The sequence below is a fragment of the Urocampus carinirostris genome, chromosome 20, assembly GCF_059441175.1.
Source record: "Urocampus carinirostris isolate Australia breed hairy pipefish chromosome 20, RoL_Ucar_1.0, whole genome shotgun sequence".
NCBI classification, from domain to species: Eukaryota; Metazoa; Chordata; class Actinopteri; order Syngnathiformes; family Syngnathidae; genus Urocampus; species Urocampus carinirostris.
The window spans coordinates 10,742,090-10,766,049 of NC_142368.1; the positions used below are offsets into that span (position 1 = coordinate 10,742,090).

General features: G+C 39.7%; 1 protein-coding gene across 1 annotated transcript in view; it reads right to left on the minus strand.

The window, feature by feature from the left end:
- The window catches only part of man1a1 (mannosidase, alpha, class 1A, member 1), a 200,837-nt gene that overhangs the window by 129,544 nt on the left and 47,333 nt on the right, over positions 1-23,960 (minus strand). The window contains exon 2 of the mRNA XM_088324634.1: positions 16,783-16,879. Within this exon, the coding sequence (XP_088180760.1) occupies positions 16,783-16,879 (97 nt within the window). The remainder of the gene's footprint in view (positions 1-16,782; positions 16,880-23,960) is intronic.

Below are 23,960 nucleotides of genomic sequence, written 5' to 3' on the forward strand. Positions count from 1 at the left end.
ATGTCCTCTTATATCCGTGAGGGTAGTAAATCCAGGAGAATAAAATATTTACAAATACAGAATAGTAAAAAACGCTTATTGTATGCCGTCAACCACGTGCTATACACATTCATCTTTTTCGGCTAATTGCAGGCTTTGTTTTGCCCCTTTAGCCTATGAAAGCCTGTAAATGATAAAAAGGATCCGCCCCTTGACCTCCGAATAACTTTAGCCAATAGTGATCGACTCAAATGATGATTGACCCATTGGTTAGCCAATGAAACGCCGGTAAATAAATCCCAGCATACACCGCGGACTACTTGGCGTTCGGGGGAACATCTAGTCGGCGGCTGCAAGTTAGTTGGAAATCTTTGCAATTTTAAAATTGATCCATAAATAAGGCGCACTGTATTATAAGGCGCATGGTCAGCTTTTGAAAAAAATAAAGGCTTTTAGGTGCGCCTTATAGTGCGGAAAATACGGTATTTGTAATATCTGCATTGAAAACAAAGGCAGGTTTTTCAAACAAAGAGCCTGCGGGCAGATGATTTAATCTGGCCTGCTGTTAATTTCCGAGTCATTTCTATCAAAAGGTTTTTTTTTTGTTTTTTTTTTATAAATACAAAACAAATGCTCCTTCCTTCTCCTAAAGCGTATCAAAGGTGTAAAAGATATGACGTAAAGTCTGGTTTAACGTTAAAAACATTATTGTGCAGTATTTTCTCACCCCAGACCAGTAGTTTGATGTGATGTTATTGCCCATTCACTGCTAAAACATGTATTTTGTATTTATATTTATGTTTTAAAGTAGTATGATAATTCAGGTAGGCAGATTTTTATTCATAGCTCCCTCTTGGGTTTGTTTATGTCTGGGAAGTGTGATAAGTTGGTACAAATCATGGAAATAATATTTTACTTTGTGAATATAGGTGTAGTCACTGGTGGGCTAGTGGCTAAGATTTGACATTCTCATTGCTGTGGCCCTGGGTTCGATTCTCGGTCAGGAAAAACTGTAGGGCAGCACGGCGGCTAGCGCGTGTGCGGCACAGTTCTGAGGTCATGAGTTCAAATCCAGCTACCAACCTTCCTGTGCGGAGTTTGCATGTTCTCCCCGTGCTTGCGTGGGTTTCCTTCCACATTCCAAAAACATGCAAGTCAGGTAATTTGGCCGGTCCAAATTGTCCCTAGTTCTGAATAAGCGAGCGAATATCCATTTGCTGTACAAACTAATGCCAACTGCAGTTAATCACGGGGGAAGAAGAAATGCATTGGCAACTTGAAGCCACCAGAGAGCAGACTTGTTGAGAAACGTGGAAACAATTTCAAGCCTTTAAAAGCATTTCATGAAAAAGCAAGCATTGGAGTTCAAGTATTTTCAAGGTTTTAAAGTACTGAATCACTGATCATTATTACCATGGTCTTTAAAAATCAGTTCTGTTTCTACGCATTGCTTACATCATGTTAAAACCTGACCACTTTGCCCTGCGACTGGCTGGCAACCAGTTCAGGGTGTCCCCTGCCCACTGCCCGAAGATGGCTGGGCTGGGCTCCAGCACCCCAGGTGCAGATAATGGATGGATGGATGGATGGAATAAAGGTGTGCTTAGAAAAAAGCCCTCATCATCTGTGATAATTTGTAGGGTAGGCTACAAATGTACACTGAATGTTAAAGCATAGTACTGAAAAAACAAGCTAAACATTTTATATTGACATTTTTTTTTTTTTTTACTGAACCGGCCCTCCTCAAAACAACGTCTGGAGCCTAACAGAGTGTGACATGCCTGCACTAGGGTGTGCGAATACATCCCAAATGTGAGTGGGTGACTATTTTTAATCATGAACAATTACCCGAAAGAGCAACACCGCATGGCGTAGTCGTCAACCTCATTTGTGTGTGGATTAATTAGGCTAATGTGGGTACACAATCGAGGTACATGATGGCATAACCGCGGCGAAGTGCTAGCGTTGTGCAGATTGCCATCGAATCGCTCAAGCCTCTTCCTCGCCACTGGGGCGGAAACGGTGGCGGAATTACACCATCTATCTCAATTACTCACATTGAATATCGCATTCAGGCCGAGCCAGGGCTGCGGCCGCGGACTCAATGTCAAGTAACATAACCCAACAAATGATTGTCTAGATACACGGAGGGGAAAAACAATGTTTTCTCCAGCATTTGATAGTAGCTCTATTATTGTTCATGTCTCTGAGGATGAGAACCGGGGGAAAAAATAGCAATGAAGGATTTTAGCCCGGAAGAAGCAAAGGTACGCGATAGCCTTCCAGCCTAATGGTTGAAGTCCGAATCAGATAGTTGATTAGTTTCCTTGCGTCGATTTGACAACTCCAGAGACCTTCACTAACAAGAAAAAACAATTTTCTTTCCTGATCACAGGCGGCACGTATATTAAATCTCAGTCCACCATTTGAGAACAATTATCAATTTGTTGTCACCAATCAGAGAAAACAGGAATTTATGTTGCACAGGCACTGGTTGAGAAACATGGGATAAACCTTTTATTTAAGGGCAGCGGCAGTGGCTCAGGAGGTAGAGCGCTTGTCCTGGGATCAAGAGATCGCAGTTCGAATCCCGGCTCCTCCGTTTTACATGTCGAAGTGTCCTTGGGTAAGACACTGAACCCCTAATTCCCCCAATAAGCAGGTTAGCGCCTTACATGGATGCATGGCCGCTATTGGGAAATGTGAAGCACACTTTGGGAAGTCTTGACTTGAAAAGCGCTATATAAATGCAGATCATCCAGATCTGCTATTATTCATTCATGCCTGACAACTTGTTGACTGATCAAAAGCACAAAAAATTGCAGCCAATTTATGTAAATTTTCTAACGGCCGCTAGCGGCGCTCGAGTGTTGCTACCATTAACTGCCCTGTCAAAGCTACATTATTATTATTATTAAAGCTTTGAAAACTCTCTTTGTGTACCGTCTTTCTTTGTAAATATGTGTAACCCATGTATAATATGTATTTACAACTGAATATTTTTGTAATGTATTTATTTGTATTTATTTTAGACACTTATTCTGATATGTTTTGCACGGGTGAACGAAAAATGAGGGGCGGAACAAACGCGGGGTGCCGAATTTAAGTGGGGCCCACTAAAGGTGAGGGACAGACAAGGAAAGAAGAGGGGGTAAAAAGTTGGTTAAAGAAAAAGGAGTTGCGTGAGTAAATGTGTTCATCTAATATATTTTTCCCACCCTTACCTTTGGAAATATACACTTTTTTCCTTGGAATACTTTCAACGGGACCCGGACTCTGCAGGTCTGCATCAAATCTTAAGTACCGGTATCATTTTCCGTTCATTTTGCCGGCTGTGATTTTTGGACTGTGGACTTTAATGAAGGACATTTAGTTTCAATCGCGGGACTTGCAGTCGGGTTTGGGTTAATTTTGTGTTTGTGTTACATGTTTGAATGTGGGCGCATGCGGCTTAATTACAGGTGCGGCTTGTGTATGTACAAAATCGGTTTTCCTCTTAAAATGTGGTGGGTGCGGCTTATAATCAGGTGCGCTCTTTAGTCCGGAATTTACAGTAATTGGTTCAGAATACTGGACAGTCCCGCTAGGATTTTCAGTGACTGTTAGGCTTCGCTATAAGCTTCTCTCACTTAAATTTGGAACAACATGGAGAAAACGAGCATGGAATCAATTTCGTCTCTGAGCCATACATACTCATGCAAAGAGCCAAATATGTGTCGCGGGCCATAGGTTCCTGAACCCTGCTTTATAGCATCCTTCGTATTGGTTCCCTACCTCCTACCTCCCTAGAGAGAATCCCTTGCTTTTTAATGCCGTATTTTCCGCACTATAAGGCGCACTGGGTTAAAGGGCGCACCCCCAAAAAATAGTTTTTGGTCCTATATTTTCCATACATAAGGCACACCGGATTATAAGGCACTACAATGGCAACGTCGACAAAACAGTCAGATAGTTCAGTCAAACTTATTACCCCCTTAACATTCCCAAAGCTTACAAAGAAGCAAATACGTGTCTCAGACATGTACGGTAACAGTGTCTGTACGATGTCTCCAATCACTCAAATGCATCATTCCAAATATCATTCAGAAGGTTAAATTTCTTAGTTTCCATTTTATTTTTTGCTGGCAACTGTGTGGACAGCAAAGTAAGAATTTTATTGTGCAGGCAAACGGGGTTCTTTACTGTGCATATGACAATAAACACTTTGAATTGAATTGAGTTTAAAAATAGACTCATCACAGAAACATCAAGATCGTTCTAAAACAAGATACGGGGAAAATATAAAACCGCATAGCTCACCTAAGTTCTCTTGCAGCCATCACGTAACCATGGTCTTCTTAATACCGTGAGTGTAGTAAATCCAGGAGAGTAAAATATTTACAAATACAGAATAGTAAAAAATGTTTTCTCTATGCTGTAGTGCAACCCAACATGTGATTCACATTCATCTTTTTCGGGCAATTGCAGGCTTTGTTTTGCCTCTTTAGCCTATGAGAGCCTGTAAATGATAAAGAGGATCCGCCCCCTTTACCTCCGAATAACTTTAACCAATAGTGACTGATTCAAATGATGATTGACACATTGGTTAGGAAATGAAACGCCGGTATATAAATCCCAGCATACACTGCTTGCCTTTGTTGCAAGACTTTGCGACTTAATACTGATCCATATATAAGGCGCACTGTATTATAAGGCGCATGGTCAGCTTTTGAAAAAAAAATAAAAGCTTTTAGGTGCGCCTTATAGTGCGGAAAATATGGTAATTTCACCCACACTACAGATGGATTTGTGTTGCATATTTTCACGAAAGCATCAAAAATGTGCCACGTTTGCTGTATTCCACATTGTGACCTTGCAGCGCTGCGATTAAGGCGGATGAGAAATGCGACAGATTAGTCGACACGAGGTGGCTGTTTGTTTTGCAACATGAGCGACTACACGGTAAACACACGAGGCGGTGAGGAAAAATAGCCATTGTGACATGTTCACCGTGGCGAGAGAAATAAATCTTGGTCTTAAAAAAAAAAGGCTGTAAAATAAAAGCCTGTGGCGGTATGACGTGTCTAAGATAGGATTGCCATCATTCTCCCGCATGGCCTTTGGGCATCAACAAACGACGGGACAATGCAGGAAATATTACAGCAAGGCTAGGATTTGTTTTGTTCCGATAAAAAAAAAGGGAAAAATAAACAGCTGGGAGTTATTTGATACATGATGCAGCTGCGCTTTGTATACCAGCACCGACGACCAATTACATTTAATATTCAGACCTACTGTAGCCTTTTTCTTTGCCTACTTTTAGATCAGGGGTGTCAAACTCATTTTAACCCGGGGGCCACACGATAGAACAAACATTCTGTCGGGGGTCGGACTAGTAGATTAAAGAGAAAGAAAAAGAGATAAAGAAATAAGACAAAGAGGGAGGGAAAATGAGAGAGGGCGGGACAAAGAAAGAAAAAGAAAGAGAGGGAGAGAGCGTGAGAAACAAAAGATAAAAAGTCGCGAGAGAGGGGGAAAAGAAAGCGAGAGGAAGAAAGAAATCCAAAGAGAAATAGAAAGACAGAAGGAGAGAAAAGAGAAAAAGCGCAAAGGGTATGAAGAGAGAAAGAGAAAAGGAAAAAAAGAAAGTTACAGCAAAAGAGGTTAAAAGACACAGAGAGAGAAAGAGACAAAGACCAACAAAGGAAGAGAGATAGAGAGAAAGTGAGAGAAAGTGAGAGAAAGAGAGAAAAAGAGAGAGAAAGAGAGAGGAGAGAGAAAGAGAAAGAGAGAGAAAGTGAGAGAGAAAGAGAGAGAGAGAGAAGAGAGGAGAGAGAGAAAGAGAGAAAAAGATGAGAAAAAGAGAGAGAGAGGAGAGAGAGAGAGAGAAGAGGAGAGAGAGAGAGAGAGAGAGAGAGGAGAGAGAGAGAGAGAGAGAGAGGAGAGAGAGAGAGAGAGAGAGAGAGAGAGAGAGAAGAGAAGAGAGAGAGAGAGAGAGAGAGAGAGAGAGCGGGATATAAATAAATAAATACAAGTAAAATGTCTTTGGCAACATCAAGTTGACATATTTCACCCTGCAGCTTGTTTTTCTCTTGCGCTTCTCTGAGTGTTGTCTTGCGGGACAAATTCAATCCCTTAGCGGGCCTGATCTGGCCCCCGGGCCACCTGTTTGACACCTGTGCTTTAGATGATAGTTTCTTCGTCTACAATGAGTGTAGGATTGTTTTTAAGTGTAATTTATGTTCTACTCTTTGGCTTTTTTTGCAAGGGAGCCTGATGGGATGTTTTAAATCAAACAGCCCCCGGGTCAGTTAGGGCCCATTATATGATTTCATATGACCCGCTATACACAATGTATTTTTTTTATTGACAGTACACGCATTTACCCCCCGTGTTCCTCCTGTGTGACAAGATAATAAGTACCTTGCCGAGCACAGATGCGAGAACATGAGACACTTGTGATGACGTTAGCGTTAGCATCGACTTAAGTCAGTGAGCCCAGCATTGATCCTTCAACTGTCGCCAAGGAATTCACGATGGGCGCGTCGCATTGTGTGCTTCTACCATCTATTTAACTTAGTTTGGATTGGATTGTAAAATAAACAACAGGCGACAGTCACATTGTACGCGTGTAACATATATTTAGCTTAGTTTGGATTGTGCGGGAAAATAAACAACATGTTGGAGTCAAATTTCATGCCTGTGCCATACACTTAACTTTGTTTTTTTTTTAGGTTACAATCCAAACTATTAGTGTAAATTGGTATTATAAGCAGCTCAGCAGGGTAAGTAAAGTGTCTTCCTTGTAAATCATCTCCTGTCATGTCAAACATTCCATTTCTAATCAGTGTTTATTTTACCCTCTGAAAAGTGATGGGTCCCAGGGACCTGCATGCTCAAAAATCTATGGGTCCCGACAGAGATCTATGGGTCCCCAAAATTTTGTGTTATCGAGGTTGAAATTGTAAATCGGCGACAAATATATAATATAAATCTTTACATTCATTCAGTTTTAATCGTCACAGTAATACCAATCAGTTATCACTTCAAGATTTTTCAGTTCACAACAATATTGTACATTATACAAAATATTATTGCTGAAATATTTATATTAATCTCTATTTTTATTCAGTTTTAATCATCACAGTTAATTGGCAATACAAAACAGTTATCACTTCAGATTTTTCAGTTCACAATATTGTACACTATACAAAATAATATTGCTGAAATATCATATATCATGAAGAATACTGATGTCAGCAATATGTATCAATATACTAACCTTTATTAAGGTAATCGGTAACCAATATTAAAATCCACTCCACTCATCATTAAAAAAACAAGTTGACAAATAATAAATAAAAGCTTGAGTAAATTGTTGGCAAATACTCTTAGCGAATATTTGTGGGTTGGCAAGTCAAATCAAGTTTATTTGAATAGCACTTTATCACAAGGAGTCTCAAAGGGCTGAGCAGACCACAGATTATTGCAAAGTACAGACTATTATTACACCATCCCCTGATCTAAAACCTACATGAGGGCAAGGAAAAACTCAAAAACCTCAGTCAAGTCAAGACATGTTTATTTGTGACGCCCTTAATCACATGGAGTCTCAAAGGTCTGTACAGACCACAGATTACTGCAAAGTACAGACTATTATTACACCATCCCCTGATCTAAAACCTATATGAGGGCAAGGAAAAACTAAAAACCTCAACATGAGGCAAATGAAGAAACCTTGCGAAGGACCGCACAGGAGGTAATCCCCCTTAATAAACTTAGTGAGTATTGTCTGTGAAACACGTTTAATACTTAAAATTCATTCGTGTTCTCCTCATCCAGTAGAAGAGGCATAAAACAGTGACTTCAAGTTTTCTCCTTCTTACAGAGCTTAAAGGGCATGAAGTGGGACGTGAACATTAATACTGTCAAAACGTTTCAGGGCACAGTTCAAAAATATATACAAAAGGTCTCAGAAAATGAAAGTAAATAAGTGTAAATGGTCTGCATTTATACAGCGCTTTTTCAAATCACTGAAGACCTCTCAAAGCGCTCTACAATTTGCTTCACATTTTCCCTTTTTACACACACTAGCTAACCAATAGCAGCCACGAGTAGTAGTTCCATGCAAGGCAACTACCTGCTCATTGGGGGCATTAGGGATTCAGTGTCTTGCCCAAGGACACCTCGACATATAACACGGAGGAGCCGGGAATCAAACCTGTGACCTCTAGATCCTAAGACGAGCGCTTTACCTCCTGAGCTACTGCCGCCCCAGATGACAGAGAGTCAAAAGTAATGTGGAATACTATAAATGGAGAAAACTGAGTATTAGTCTCTTTTTACTCAGGCGATCTGTACTCGAGTTTATTTCAATATTGGCTGCTGTCTTGTGGCCATTTAACAATCAGGATCCTGAAAGCAAAAAAATAATAGATTTACATAAGTGAGTCGTATTAAAAAGTCACTACTTATATTTTCAAAATGTTCCTTTATGAACCAATGGTTGCTCGGACCACCAATTTCAGTTAAATAAATAATAAAGCAGATGATATTAATATATATATACATTATATTAATATTTAAGAAATGTATACAGTTTACAGAAAGTGTGCAATTATTAAAGCTTGCCAGTTCCTGCAGTAACCACACATCCGCACAGCATGATGGAAGCACGACCAAATTTGACTAAACAGTCTAATGCTGCACAGTGACAACATCTGCAAGATCATGCACGATTATGCATGTTGTAGATCTTTGGCACTACTTTTTGATTGAGTTTGACTGTTCTCACTGCCCTTAGCCTCGGGTTATTGGCCTGCCACTCTTAGCCTTTACGAGAGCTGTTCCTGTAGCCTTCCATTTCCTCACTATGTTTCTCCCAGTAGAAACTAGCAGCTGAAATCTCTGAACTTGCTTTGTGTATCCTTCCCTTAAACCAGGGATGTCAAACTCAATTGCACAAGGGGCCAAAATTCAAAACACACTTAAGGTCTCAGGCCAACCAGGATAAACATTTATTGAACACACTTAAACTGAATGTTTTTGTAACATAAATATGAATAAAAACAGACAAAAATATTCAATTAAAACCTTAAATCACTTATACAGTATTTAAAATTTTGCTCTAAATAAAAAATATCTTGTGAAATTATACAACTTAAAACTTAACGTAAACAACTTAACATTAAAATAACATTCAAATTCCTTTGCTCCTATGTCAATGTATATATTAAAAAAAAACTTAAATATCCCAAAAGATTTTGCTCTCCTTAATATATCTCCTGTCAAAAGTAGGAATATGAAAATGCTACACAAATTATTTTGTAAAAACGTCACAACATTCTGGGGACTTGCCTATGTGCTTCACTTTGGCGCAGACGGAGTAGGGCGAGACCAGGGAGGGAGTGCTTGCATTTTTTGCATAGCTCCACCCATCCCTCCGGTGTTTTGGCGTATTTACAATTTGTTCCGTGGATTGAGCAAAAAGTATCTAAACACTGAACACAGATTATATAATGAGCTTTTATATAAAGGATTCTTTAGCGTTGTACAGCCAAAACGAGTTATTTTTGTGTGACACCTTAACTGTAAATTGTAGTGAAAACGTGCCCTGTATATTCTGAAAAGTACTGCTTGGAATGTCAGCTTTGGTTTGGCTTTGCGTGTATCTGAACAGGATTAATAGCTCGAGTTTTGAACGAGATGGAGAAAATTTGCATGCAATTAAATGTGTCTCTGAGCCATAGGTACTCATAGAAAGAGCCATATATGGCTCGCGAGCCATAGGTTCCCGACCCCTGGTATATAAGGATTACTATAACTGGATTACTTTCAATTACTATTGGATTACTCCAATACCAAATATGCTAATAAAAGACAAAAGAAACTAAATATGAATGAAATTATGACTCACAGCACGTGGTAAGCTTTCACTCCTGGCTTTGATCTCTTTGATCTCCGGCAAAACTATCATAAAATTCGACAGAAACAAAATGAAAATAAATCCAAACAGCTTGCCAACATCATTTTTGCCGTTCCATGAATTCCGTTACTCCCCAAGCCTGCACAAAATGGAGTCACTTTATTGATAATGATAATATGGCGGCGCCCCTGTTCGGCTGCGGCTGCATCGACTCGCAACAGTTTTTTACACGTCGGCCATAAGACCCAGTCTTCGACTCAGTTTTGACGGCGCACAAAGTCGGCTCGAACTGCAGATTAAGATACGATCGCAGTTTTTTTTGCTGGATATGCGATCATCCAGACATCAAGCGCTCGGTGCTACGACCACTCGGGAGTGTTTATTAGCCACGGACTGCTATGTCAACAAGACCCAGCGGCCTACAAAGCAGCGAAGCAGAGTGGCAGGACAGCGGCGTGACCGCCAGACGAGGAAGCGAGGTTGTCGGGCCGGGCTAACAGCTAGGCTAAAGGCTAAACCCTGCGAAACGCCTCTCCCATCCATTTTCCTCTCCAACGTTTGCTCTCTGGACAATAAACTGGACCATCTACAACTGGAACTAACATCGAACCGCGAGATGACGAACTGCTCCGCTAAAATTCTGACGAAGACATGGTTAATCTTATCTATCCCGGCTGACGTTCAAAGAAACTGTGCGGGTCAGATGTAACGACATTTCGTTCTGTATACACGTGTACACGAATGACAATAAAGTAAATCTGAATCTGAATCTGAATTTGACACTTGTTTAGACGTTCCAATGAACAAATTGCAACTGGCCAACTTGAACACACATCCTCAAGATTGGCTTAACCTGTGTAAGTAGGTCAAGTTTAATAATTATTGCACACTTTCTATAAATCCTATTACTTTATTTCACTTCTCAAATATCTGTGTTAGATAGATAGATAGATAGATAGATAGATAGATAGATAGATAGATAGATAGATAGATAGATAGATAGATAGATAGATAGATAGATAGATAGATAGATAGATAGATAGATAGATAGATAGATAGATAGATAGATAGATAGATACATACATAGATAGATACATAGATAGATAGATACTTTATTCACAACTTACTACTATATGATATATTTTACTGACATTGCTGACATGAACAACTAATTAACTATAGAAGAAAAGTTTTTACATAATCAGAGTTGCTGAAACCTTTTTTCACGACTGTAAAAGGAAAATACCTTTTTGTTTTACAGTAGGAGGTATTCTATCTACTAATGGTCTCAGTGTGTAGAATCGGTATCAAAGGCTTTTTGTGTATTGGTATTGATCTGGAAATTTGTGCAATGAACCATCCCTAATTTTAAAATACATATATTGACAACTTCCACTTTTCACTGAGAATATTGGACATTTGGTGAGTCAGTCAGGCCAACATGGGAAGTATTTTTTTAAGTGGCCTCTGAGCTTAAGAGAGCATGAAACCCCAGCTTGACTGCTGTGAACATTGACAAATGTCACATCACATGTCTTTTCAAACACATGTGAAGAAAATTACTAGAACCGCTTTCTTCCATCTTCGCAACATTGCTAAAATTCGTCCTATGCTGTCTCAGTCGGATCCAGATTATAATTCACGCGTTTGTTACCTCCAGTCTCGATTACTGTAATGCACTACTCTCCGGTCTCCCGAAGTCCAGAATCAAGAGTCTTCAGCTGGTACAAAATGCTGCAGCGAGGCTTTTAACTAGGACAAAAAAGTCTGATCACATCACGCCGATTTTGGCTAACCTGCATTGGCTCCCTGTTAGCCTAAGATGTGATTTCAAGGTTCTCTTAGTATTATACAAAATCATACATGGACTTGCTCCCTCATACCTTTCAGATCTAATTTCCCCCTATGTTCCAATCCGAAGCCTTCGTTCTGAAAGCGCCGGTCTACTGGTGATCCCAAGAGCCAAGAAGTGTTCAAGAGCTTTCTCCATCCGGGCACCGGTGCTGTGGAATACTCTTTCCCCTGAGATCCGATCTGCAACCTTAGTGAAAATGTTTAAATCTAAGCTTAAAACACACTTATACTCTAAAGCATATGAATAACCTATTATTATTTGTAATTGCAACATCCTTTGCTGTCTGGTAATCCTGAAAGGGGGATACCACATGTGCGGTCCCTTCTCAAGGTTTCTTCATTTTCCTCATGTTGAGGTTTTTGAGTTTTTCCTTGCCCTCATGTTGTTTCCAGATAAGGGGATGGTGTAATACAAGTCTGAAATAATAGTCTGTGCAATAACCTGTGAGATTATTTGTGATTAAGGGCTATACAAATAAAAATGACTTGACTTGACCTTTCCTCATTTAAGTTTTTACCATAAGAGTTTTAACAATGTGCCGGTCACTTACACGGAGCATAATCTATAACTCAGTATCTCCAAAGACATTTGTGCCTCATTTGTGGCATGTTGAGTGTGTTGAAAGTGTATTTATAGAAGCCTGCTGACAAGCCACAAAACGCCGCACGCAGCCATTACAGGCGCTTAAACGCGGGATGAAAAGAGCAATCAGACCTCCGAAGACAGTGGCTGTGAATCAAACGCTCAGAAACACCTTCTATTAATATTGTTCTTCAAAGTGTCAAACACAGTTTGAGGACATATAAGACAATTTTGTTTGCACCTAGGTGAGCCCATGACTGCATATAAAAGACCTGAAAACTGACATACGGACAGTTTTACGATCTAGCAAACACACACAGCGCTACTTAGCCAAACTGTCACAACCAGAACGGAATCAGGACCCAAATGCGTAGCGTTAACCACAAGTTTATTGATAGAAAGAGGAAGGGCAGCTTGCTGGACGCGGGAGCAAGCCGCTCGCACAATCGGATCGAGATCCGATTACGGAAGTAGGTCTTCCGGAGCGGGAGATGGAGGTGTCAAGGACGGGAAAAACAGGTCGATAGCCAGGACAGGAGAGCAAAAAGGTGGTCGGGATCAAAAACAGGTCGTAAGCCAGGATGGGGGAGCAAACGTGGTCAGGATCAAAAACAGGTCTTAGCCAAAGACAAACTGAGAGATCAGGAACGGAAAGGTGGAAAAAACATGTGCAAAAGCGGGACAGACGGGAGTCAAAGTCAAAGTGGTTGCCTTGTAACAACAGAGGTTCGCTGACGGACTGACAACCGGAGAGTAAAAATTAAATAAGCGTAGAAATGTCCTCACCATGCAAATTGCAAAAAGAAAGGCACACGACGCAGCTTTCAAGCTAAATGCAATCGAGCAGTCCGATAAAGAAGGGAACAGAGCTACTGCACGTAAACTTTACTTTGCGAGCGTGTTGCTAGCGGGTTTTTTAATAAGGGAGCGTGGGACGACGTCTATATGACATAGTCTCTTTCCCATACTGGGGAAGACGACATTGATGACGTCAGTTATAAGGAGGCAGATGAGGACGGTTTACCGTGAATACTACAAGTACCGTATGTTTTTTTAACAGAGCCGTTTACTGTGTTGCGAGCGTGTTGCTAGTAGCGTTTTGCTACCCTTCACAGGCACGGTTTGGGATGAAAGTTATAATATTATTATTAAAGCTTTGAAAACTCTCTCGGTGTATCGTCTTTCTTTGTAAATATGTGTAACCATGAATAATATGTATTTGCAACTGTATATTTTTGTAATGTATTTATTTTAGAGACTTATGTTTTCCACAGGCGAATCAAGAAGAAGGGGCGAAAACAACGGGGGCTGACAGGAAGTGGAGTAAAGGTGAGATGTGTTTGTGGACGCAGCGGACAATAGTGGATATATATTTTTCCCACCCTTACTTTGGAAATATACATTTTTTTCCCTTACATTATTTTCAACGGGACCCGGACTCTGCAGGTCTTAACCTTAAGTACCGGTATCATTTTCCATTCATTTTGCCGGCTGTGATTTTTGGACTGTGTACTTTATATTCAGTTACAATCGCGGGACTCAAAGTCGGGTTTGGGTTAAATTTGTGATTGTGTTACATGTTTTAATATGGGCGCATGCGGCTTATATACAGGTGCGGCTTGTGTAAGTAAAAAAGCGGTTATCCTCTTAAAATGTGGTGGGTGCGGCTTATAATCAGGTGCGCTCTATAGTCCGGAATTTACGGTAAATGAATTCAAAATGATTGTCACTTACCATTCTTTCCTTATTGGATTCAAGTAACGTTGAAGCCAGTATGGTTTGGATGACATGATTTTCCGTTTTATAGATACATATTATGCTCGAAAACGCCACTTGCTAAAACACTATCCTTTTAAATCGTTGAGAATCGTTGGGTTCTTTTGTAACCGCTTACTATTGAATGATCTTCGCAAAATCCTCATTATATTTGTTTTAATTGCTGTTCTACTAATGAGCCTGTTCTTGATGTACAGGGATTAAAAACTGTTTACTTGATTTGAATTCATTATTTATTTGCCTCTCACTAAAAGATGGAAAGAGATTTATTTATGTATTTATGTCTCTACTGACCCAGCAAAGTGCCCATTTGGTTTTAGATTTAATTATTATTTGCACAAATCTGTATTATGTTGTTGCAGTGGCACGGAGGCTGCGCAGCCCCACGGTGCAGCGGTTCTGGGTTCGAGTCCAGCAACCCCAGCCTCCCCGTGTGGAGTTTGCAGTTCTCCCACAGGGGAGCACGGTAGCACAGTGGTTAGCGCGGGTGCGGCACAGTTCTGAGGTCATGAGATCGAATCTTCCTGTGAGAGGTTTGCATGTTCTCCCCATGCTTGCGTGGGTTTCCACCCGCATTCCAAAAACATACATGCCAAGTTAATCGGACAAGTACTTGGGGACATAAAGGTGTAAATTAACTGCGTTTTCGGAACCATAAGGCGCACCCAAAAACTTTTCCACGACTTAAACGTGAACCTGCGCCTTATAATCCAGTGCGCCTTATATGCGGACAAAATTGGAAATGCGTTACTATATTTGTGCAATTATTGATCAGTTGATATTGAGGGTGGCAACAGGGATCAAACTAAGAACAAGAGATGGTTGTACACTATTGCATAACATTGAATGCAATGGGAATTAAACCCAGATCACAGCGTCCAGTGCGCTGGATCGTAACCAATAGACCACTAGGTAAACAAACAACACATAAAAGGTATTACCTCATTATCACACTATTTTCAGTCATACCAGATACATCAAAGTAGAAATAATTTTGTTTGACGTTTTCTCAGCTCAAACTAGGCATGGTAAGTGAAAATCGTTTTGAATTCATTAATATATTTCAGGGCGACCACATTACTTCCCACGATGCTGTTCTCTTCATTCAGTTCAGAGCGACTGAACTACTTCCAACAATGCCCTTATTTCAGTTCAGAAATTCATGCGCTTTAAAATGACTTTGCGAGTCGGCTGGAGCACAGACCGGTATAATACATATATATATATATATATATATATATATATATATATATAAAATGATAAACCGCTGTCAGCGCTGTTAGGGCAGAGACACAAAAGCCTGCGGGAAGCGGGGAGGAGGTGGACTCGCTATCTACGTGAACACAAGGCGGTGTAACCCTGGGCACAAAGATGTCCAATTGCTGCAGGAACGTCGAACTTTTGGCCTAGCGTGTGACATCATCCACTCCGCTGTTGCTAAACTACAACACAGCACCCGGAGGCCATCCTGTTAAACTGTTAATAAACAACAAAAGGATACTGCTGGAAGTGTGAATTTCCCTACGGGGATGAATAAAGTATCTATCTATCTATCAATCTATCTATAATATCTGATAATAATAACCTCAACAATTCAGTACTGTGACTAAAAATAATGGATGATGAGACAAGACCTAATGCCTATTCTATTTGTTGTCTGTCTTTGTGTGCCCTGTGACTGGCCGGCAACCAGTTCAGGGTGTCCCCTGCCCACTGGCTGAAGGTAACTGGGATGGGCTCCAGCGCTACCGCGACCCTACTGAGAATAAGCGGTACAGATAATGGATGAATGGATGTATTATGTTGAATAATGCTGTAAACATACTGTATTGATGGATTTAAACTGTAAATAAGTTATTCTACTGTTGCATTGTGTATATTCTTGCTTAGTGTGCCATTCTCGCCTAGTTCAATAGTAGTAAGATTGATGATACAATAATATGTTGTAAGTCTAAACAGGTCTTGATACGATAAGATGTTGTTGTGAAAACAGATCTCAAACTCTTTTTTTGTCACTCCCCCTCCCTTTAGCAGAAGAAACATGTAAACTAGGGCGTTCCTAATACAATAAAAGGCAAGGACGAAATAGACTTTTTCAGAGGGTGTAGTAGACTGTAACAAGCAGTCTATGGTCATCTCTCCTTGCAAGTAAGTCATACTTACGTCTCTGTGTCTTCCTTGAGTGCAGGTTTTTATTACAAGTGTTGGGTTTAACTAACACATATTCTTCACTGTACCTATTTTTTTTGTGTTTATTATCATTTGCCACATAAATTTATAATAGATTTGAAATCATAGAGAATACATTAATGAGGATTTTTGATCACCAACGAATTGTTGACTAGTTGATAATCAAAAGTCGCTAGTTGCAGACCTGCACCTCAGTGAGTCCATGATTTGAAAGAGCCCTGAAAACTAACATATGGACAGTTTGACGGTCTAACAAACTCACACACACACACACGGACACACCGCTCATTAGCCAAACAGCCATCGACAGCCCCCCAATGCCTCCTAAATATGAATATATGATAAGTCTGACATTTAGCGGCGGCCGCAGACCGATGGAACCAAATGACGGCCGATTGGAGCTAATCTAAAGGCCAAGGCTGCTAGTGCTGATGACGCCGATCAATCCTAACAGTGTGTGTTCATGCAAGTGCAGGTTTTTAGTGTGTGCGCTCACCAAACAGATTGCTGGAGTGGCCTTGCTTGGAGACGGGCCGCAGCTCATTGGAACCCCAAGCGTAGCGTCGGTAGCTGTCCCACGCGTGTTTCATCATCTGCCAGGAAAAAAGGGGCGAGAAGACAGAGTATGGTGTGTGAGTTCAGGCGATGAGCAGAAATTCTTGCCTTCCATATATCTTAATAACATCTATGACACTTTGAAAAAGAATATACAGTTAGCTAGTTCGCGGTTCCACTTTTGCGGGTTCAGAGCTTCGCGGGTCTAAAAAATATACCTTACATTCTCAATAAAAGCATTTATTTACTTGAGCAAGCGCAAGCTTATGTGTGGACACTCTTATTGTGAAGGGGAGGGGGAGGCCCTGACACAATGCTTAGTCATGGTGAGTTACCGCTTCGCTCACCCCCCTTCAACTCCTCCCACCTCACCCCTTTCTTATGTGGTGCTGTTTATCATGGAGGAACTCGGCGACACGACGTAAATACAGTATATTCTCTTCTGTCACATTTCATCTCAAGTTTGACTTTATTATACCAAAAGCGAGAGGTTGTTACCTAAACATGGCTAATTGTGTGTGGTTTCGTGTATTTGTTGTAAAAGCCGTTCGATGCCGCTAGCTAAAGTATTTTGTCATTGTCAGAAAGTAGCTCTTTCACTTTCATTAAAATGAACACAGACCATTTTTTAACTGTTGTTTTCCAAAACGCTTCACAAACACTCATCAAATATCACATTTTCACTGTTTTTATTTTCAATATGTAACCGGTAGTGTTAACAAGCCAAATAAACTGCGATGGCTGCATGTGGTTGAAAGCGGTTAACGAAAAAACGGCGAAGAAATTATTCAGAAGATCGCGAAGGCAAGGAAAACATGTGTTTTGAAGCGACGCAAGATAAACAAAAGAATACTCCTAGCAAGAAAAGGACTTTTCTGCCAAAATGGACTCAATTATATTCCTGGTGACGCTATGAGGAGGATGATAATGGAGGCTACATGTTCTGTGATGCATGCACCCAGCGTGACAAAAAAAACTAGATTGCATAAATCATTTCGCAATACGAACTTTCAGAAAAGCACATTGGATCAGCACAACGACAATGAAAACCACCAATTAGCTATGGAAATTCCGTTGGACCTTGAGAAGGCATTACAACTGTGGCGGGACAGCAAACCAGGAAGATTATATGAACTGAAAAATCTGAAGTGATTAAAACTGCATGAATATATAGACTGATATTTCAGCAATATTATTTTGTATAATGTACAATATTTTTGTGAACTGAAAAAAATACAATATTACTAACAACGTTATACTGGATTTGCATTTTAAATTCTAAGCCAAAATTTAGAAATAAAAAAACTCGGGGGTTCTTCGACAGCATCCCCGTACGAAAACCCTTTAGCCTCCAGTATTCCAGTTTCAAAGAACTTGTAATAGTTGCTGTTAATAAACTGGCCAAGGCGACACATCTCTCGGACCCGAGGGTCCTTCTATCAGCCAGACACCTGCTCAGTCAGTGAATCAGTCGCTGAACCAGTCAGTCAGTCAGTCAGTCAGGCGGCCAAGCAGCTTAGAAAATCTCATTTTCAGCTCGGCTGGCTCCTCACCTGTCACACGGTGGCTGCACAAGCCAAGATAAGAGGGCGCTCAGGAGAGCTTCGCCGACAATAATATCGCTAGATGATATGCTTACAAAACCGCACTTCAAATTTCATGAAGTGACCGCGAGAAAGTGTTAGTAAACACAACCCCGCACGTCATGCGCGGAGAATCGGAAAAGGATTAACTTAATAATAATAATGGGCAGCGTTTGTATTGGTATTATGCTAAATCCGTTGGTATGCTAAAACAGGAAAATCGATGGAACGATTGGATTGGTAGGATAATAGTTATTAAAATTATATGAAAGCCCCAGCCTGACTATATTAATTTTTTAAAGAATAATTCACTTAGAATACATAACATATTGTGTATAGCGCTCTTTTTTTCACCTAAAAAAGGGACTCAAAGTTTAGGTGCAATATAAATCCGGTTTTATCAGTGATTAGTCAAAAATTATTCCTGACCAATACAGTGTTCTCGTTTGCCCGCGTCCATGCGTCCCTGGGACGCAACGTTTTTCACACAAAATTGTAATCAGGTAATAAACAAAGATTTACCGCAATCCAAACTTTTCGTCAGCCAGATCCGGCAGATGTTGTTTTGGTCTCGCGGTTCGAGTTTTCGTCTACACGCCGATCTCCAGTTCTGTAGTGAAAAGTCCGTCTCTTTTTAGAGAACCGGCTTTTTCGGCTCAACTCATTCAAGAGAGCCGGCTCTCAAACGGCTCACTTGCTTTGATTCATTATATTACGAATTATTATGTTGTATCAAGAAGTTAAGAAAAAAAGAAGTATAAAAGGAGAAAATGAAAAAAAGACAGGTTTGTGGTTATCCCTTTAATCGGTATATTACCAACAATAATTTGATGCAGAAAATGAATTCATAATTTGATGAATATATAGATTTTATTAAATTATTTGTCACCGATTTACAATTTCAACCTTGATAACACTAAATTTTGGGGACCCATAGATCTCTGTTGGGACCCACAGATTTTTGTCCCCGGGACCCATCACTTTTCAGAGGTAAAATGAACACTGCCAATATTGGATGCAACTGGAATCGAACCCGGATCGACGCGAAGAGAGGAAAAAATCTTTACCAGTAGACCTCCAGTGATATATAGGCTCTGGGTTTTATTTCATTAGCATACCATTGTCAGTTACAGTACCAGAGACGAATGTTGATTTAGTTGTGCATTTCACATGCTACAATGACAATAAATTTATCACTTGCAATACTTAGATAGATAGAATTCAATTCAATTACCTCTTTATCTAATATGTATATGTACGTAAAATAAGTTGTATAGTATTTTATTCAAAGACTTACTGTTTTCCATATCAGGTGAAGAAGTGGAGAAACTGTTTAATATATCATAATTTACTATGCAAATCAGTGTTTCTGGCACTGTGAGTAAGAATAGTGTGATAATGATTAAACTCAAATGCCTTGTTCAATGTCTTTTGTACCACTGTAAGTATAGTGGTAAAGTGTCGGTGGTATCACCACCACTACCCGGGTTCAAATCCAGTTGCATACAATGTATTGCATTTTGGGCCAGCGATGATTAGCAATTGATCAATCAAATGGTCAAATACGGAGGTATACTGTAAAACCCCGTATAGCAACGGACACCTATAAACACTGTATGCATTTTGCATCTTATCCAACATGTTCTGTAGTACATAAGGGTTATAAGGCGTACTTTTAAATTTTTTGCCAATTTGAAGTTTTTAGGTGTACCTTTTAGCCTGCAAAATACAGTACATGAACAAAATTCGGTTACAGGACCATTTCATTTGAAAAAATATGCATTTAAAGGACCAAATGTCTCCCCGCAAGTCCGATAAGACCAGAGAATGTCCTCCCATTTTAAGCCCGTTTAATTAAAGCCAGCGAGGTTTCTAATTACAGCTCCTCCACACAAGAGAAGGGTCGAGAGCATCGAGCTCCCTTTGGACATCTTCTGTCATTCCAGGCCGCCGGTCTAACCACAGATGGAGTGCATCAACAATAAGCCTTGGATATCTGAAATGTGTCGACTCAAATACCAACCACAGGCACTGGACTTGTTAAGAGTCGAGCTAAAACCGAATTATTCAGTAATAAGAGAGTAGAAAGAGCGTCTCCAGCCTAGCCAAAAAAGTAAACACAAAATAATGTTCACAAGTCCGTATACAGACGCTCCCCTACTTACAACCATTCGACTTACGTAAAACGGTAGATACTAACGTTTTTTTCAGGATGTCGAAAAATATCCGGGCATTGCTGTAAGTTAGATTTTGTATTGTGTGCACTTTTTTCCGAGTACAGGACATGACTGTAGTGCTTCTTTCTGCCTCTACTGGCGTGTGGGGGCGCTGTGAGAGGTCACCCAGCATCCACCCCGAAGAAGATACTACTTCCTAGTTCGTGTGTAAACATACAGTACGAAGTGTACTGTATGTAGCGCGCTAAGAACTTGGACATTTTTATTGTTTAATATCAATATGGTTGGTGTTAAGTGTAAAGAAGAGGCGAACCGTTTCTTTTGAAATTAAAGTGGAATAAGAAAGATTGATGCGGTTGAGAAAATGGTCGGACCGCTTTTTTTCGGCCACTTTCAACAACGGAGGAGGAAGTCGCCTAACTCTTGAAGCGCATCTTCCAAAAGTAATTCAAACTCAACTTGATTTATCTTTAGAGAGCATATTATTTTATGAAATGTTTATATTTTAGCACAAAACAATACAGGTTACTTATACAAGCCTTAAACATACTTGTATAAACTTTAAACATACAAAATATAGAACTGAAGCAACTTACGAACAAATTCAACTTATGAACGATCTTGTTTGTAAGTAGGGGCAGCGTCTGTACTCTCTGTACATTGGTGAAAAATACAGGGGGGGGATACAACATTTTGCATGAGATAGTACACGAACAAACAATAAACTTTCACCCACAAAGTTATGTAGGTTTCCTGTAATTATGCTCATTCATTCACCCAAAAATTTGGACAGCTGCAGAACAATCTTTCACAAGCACGAAAAAAAAACTCTCAAGTGTGGCAATTTTTTACTGGAGTTAAACTCATATTGATGATTTACTGTGACCCATTACAGAGTTTAAAAAATTTTTTAGACCTCATTCCAAATCGACTGTGTTCTTAAATGTTGGCAGCAATAAAGTTCTTATTCCCTGCCTGTTTCGAGTATACAACAAAAAGAGAACATTGAATCGTAACATGATCTCTATAAAAGGGACCGCATGTAATATTTGACCACTAGGTGCTGCTGTATTGTTTCGACTCAAAATGACCAAACTGCAACTAGTTACTTCTTATTTTTTGCCTGGCACTTTGCAAAATAAACAAGAAAAAAGGAAAAAAACTACAAAGAAGAAAGAGGGGAGAAAGACAAAAGGAAAGATAAAAAAAGGAAAAAGAGGAAAGTGAAGAACATTTAAAAATAGAAGAAAGAAATAAAAAGGGGAAAAACTGCAAAAATAAAAGATATGAAAGAGAAAAAGAAAAAAGCAAAGAGAAGCAAAAAAGGGAAACAAGAGAAAAAAAAGGAAAACATGACAAAGGAAAACAAAGGAGAAAACTAAAAAAAAGAAGAAAGCGAGAAAAAATAGTCAAGGAAAAAAACGTTTTTTTGGGGGTACCTGTAGCAGCAACATTTCTCAAAGTGACCCTCATGTTATGTGAAATAAATACACATTCCTCCACCTATGAGTAATTAAATAAATGCATTTTTCATTTTTATATGGGAGGTCGCTGGTTCGCGCCTCGGCCGAGTCATACCTAAGACTTATAACATTGGTAAAAAATGGCGGCGCCCTCTGTTGGCTGTGGCTGCATTGGCTCGCTACAACGGGTCAGGTGTATCGACATTTCGTTCTGTGTACATCGTTACAAAGAATGACAATACAAAGGAAATTATTATTATTATTATTATTATATATATATATGTGTGTAACGGGTGTTACAATAACTTTTGTTTTATTGAAATTCCTGCTGAAATATGTTGTATAGTTTTTGAGTAAGTGTCCTGCAATGATGAGTCCAACAGTGCCACCTGCTGGTATGGGGTAAGGTTTGGTTTTGGCTTTTTACTTGTAAACGGAAGGCAGGGTTTGTTTGTCAGCTGTAGTTTTTATGTTTATTTATTTTAATTTTTTTTGTTTTGTTTCTGTCGCCTTTTATGTTAGTTTTGCTGGACGTTGCATGTTGTGCTAAAATGGTAATTCCCCTTATAGAGATCAAAGCCAGCAGAGAAGATTTGTCAGCTGTGGTTTTAATGTTTAAAATTAACTTTTTTGCGGAGCACCAAAAGATCGTGGCTTACCGTTGACAGCCAACAAACTACTACTACTATACAACATATTTCAGCAGGAATTTCAATAAAACAAAACTACTTATTACACCCGTTATACATATATATATTCAACCCAGTTTTGTTATTATTTTTAATTACAAAATATATTTACCACTAGAAAATGCTAAATAATACACACTGTCCCTTCAATGTACATTATTCCCTATTTTAAAAATAATTTTAGAATCCCACGAACATTTGCTGAATTATTGATACATTTACATCATTTGCAGAGGTAATCAGGACAAACCATGAATGAAATATTTTCAACCGAGTTGTAAGACACAAACTGACACAGCTTAACACTACTTTGGCGTTACCAGGATTTGCGCTAATTGGATTACAGGTTCAGGGTTCTCGAGGTTGGCCGCAGCTATTAGGAGCCGCTGCTATTTCAGGCCAGCTAATTGGCTATACACTAAAAGGTGCCATGTTACTCGGCACGGTCGACTTAAATACAGTCACGCTCCAGAGAGAAAGCCAACAGGACCCACAGCCAGTTCACTGTAAGAGATACGGAAAATCAACAACATATAATTCAACTTTTCACAAATATTCTACAGTGAACCTCGGTTCGTGACCATAATCCGTTCCAGAACCCTGTTCGAAAACCCATTTGTTCCATCACCGAAATCATTTTTCCCATTAAAAGTAATGTAAATCATTTTAATCCGTTCCAACACCCTGAATGTTTACCTTGAATGTTTAACATAAACGTAAAGCTAACCCAGGCTAATCGTATGTTCGCGTTATCGTAATCTTCCGTACGAAAGATTACGCTAACATGAACGTGTAAAAATAAAAAAATCAGGTCGTTTACAAGTCATTTAGCACCCGGGTCTCCACAACAAGTGGTGAGCGGTTCATTGGAAAGGGGGCTGCGTTCCAACACCCTGAATGTTGGGCTCCGTTCCAACACCCTCAATGTTTACCTTGAATGTTTAGCGTAAAGCTAACCCAGGCTAATCGTACGTTCGCGTTATCGCAATCTTCCGTACGAAAGATTACGGTAACGTGAACGTGTCAAAATAATAAAAAAGGATAAAGAAAATAATTATGAATAGGATTTCTTGCCTATGTGGTGGTCAGCAGAAAGCAGAGGCAATATCAGACACTCACACACCTTCTTCATATTTTGCTATTATTTCTTTCTTAAATGCAATAGTTGTACACACTACTTTTCTTTTTTCACCTGTAGCAACTTTGC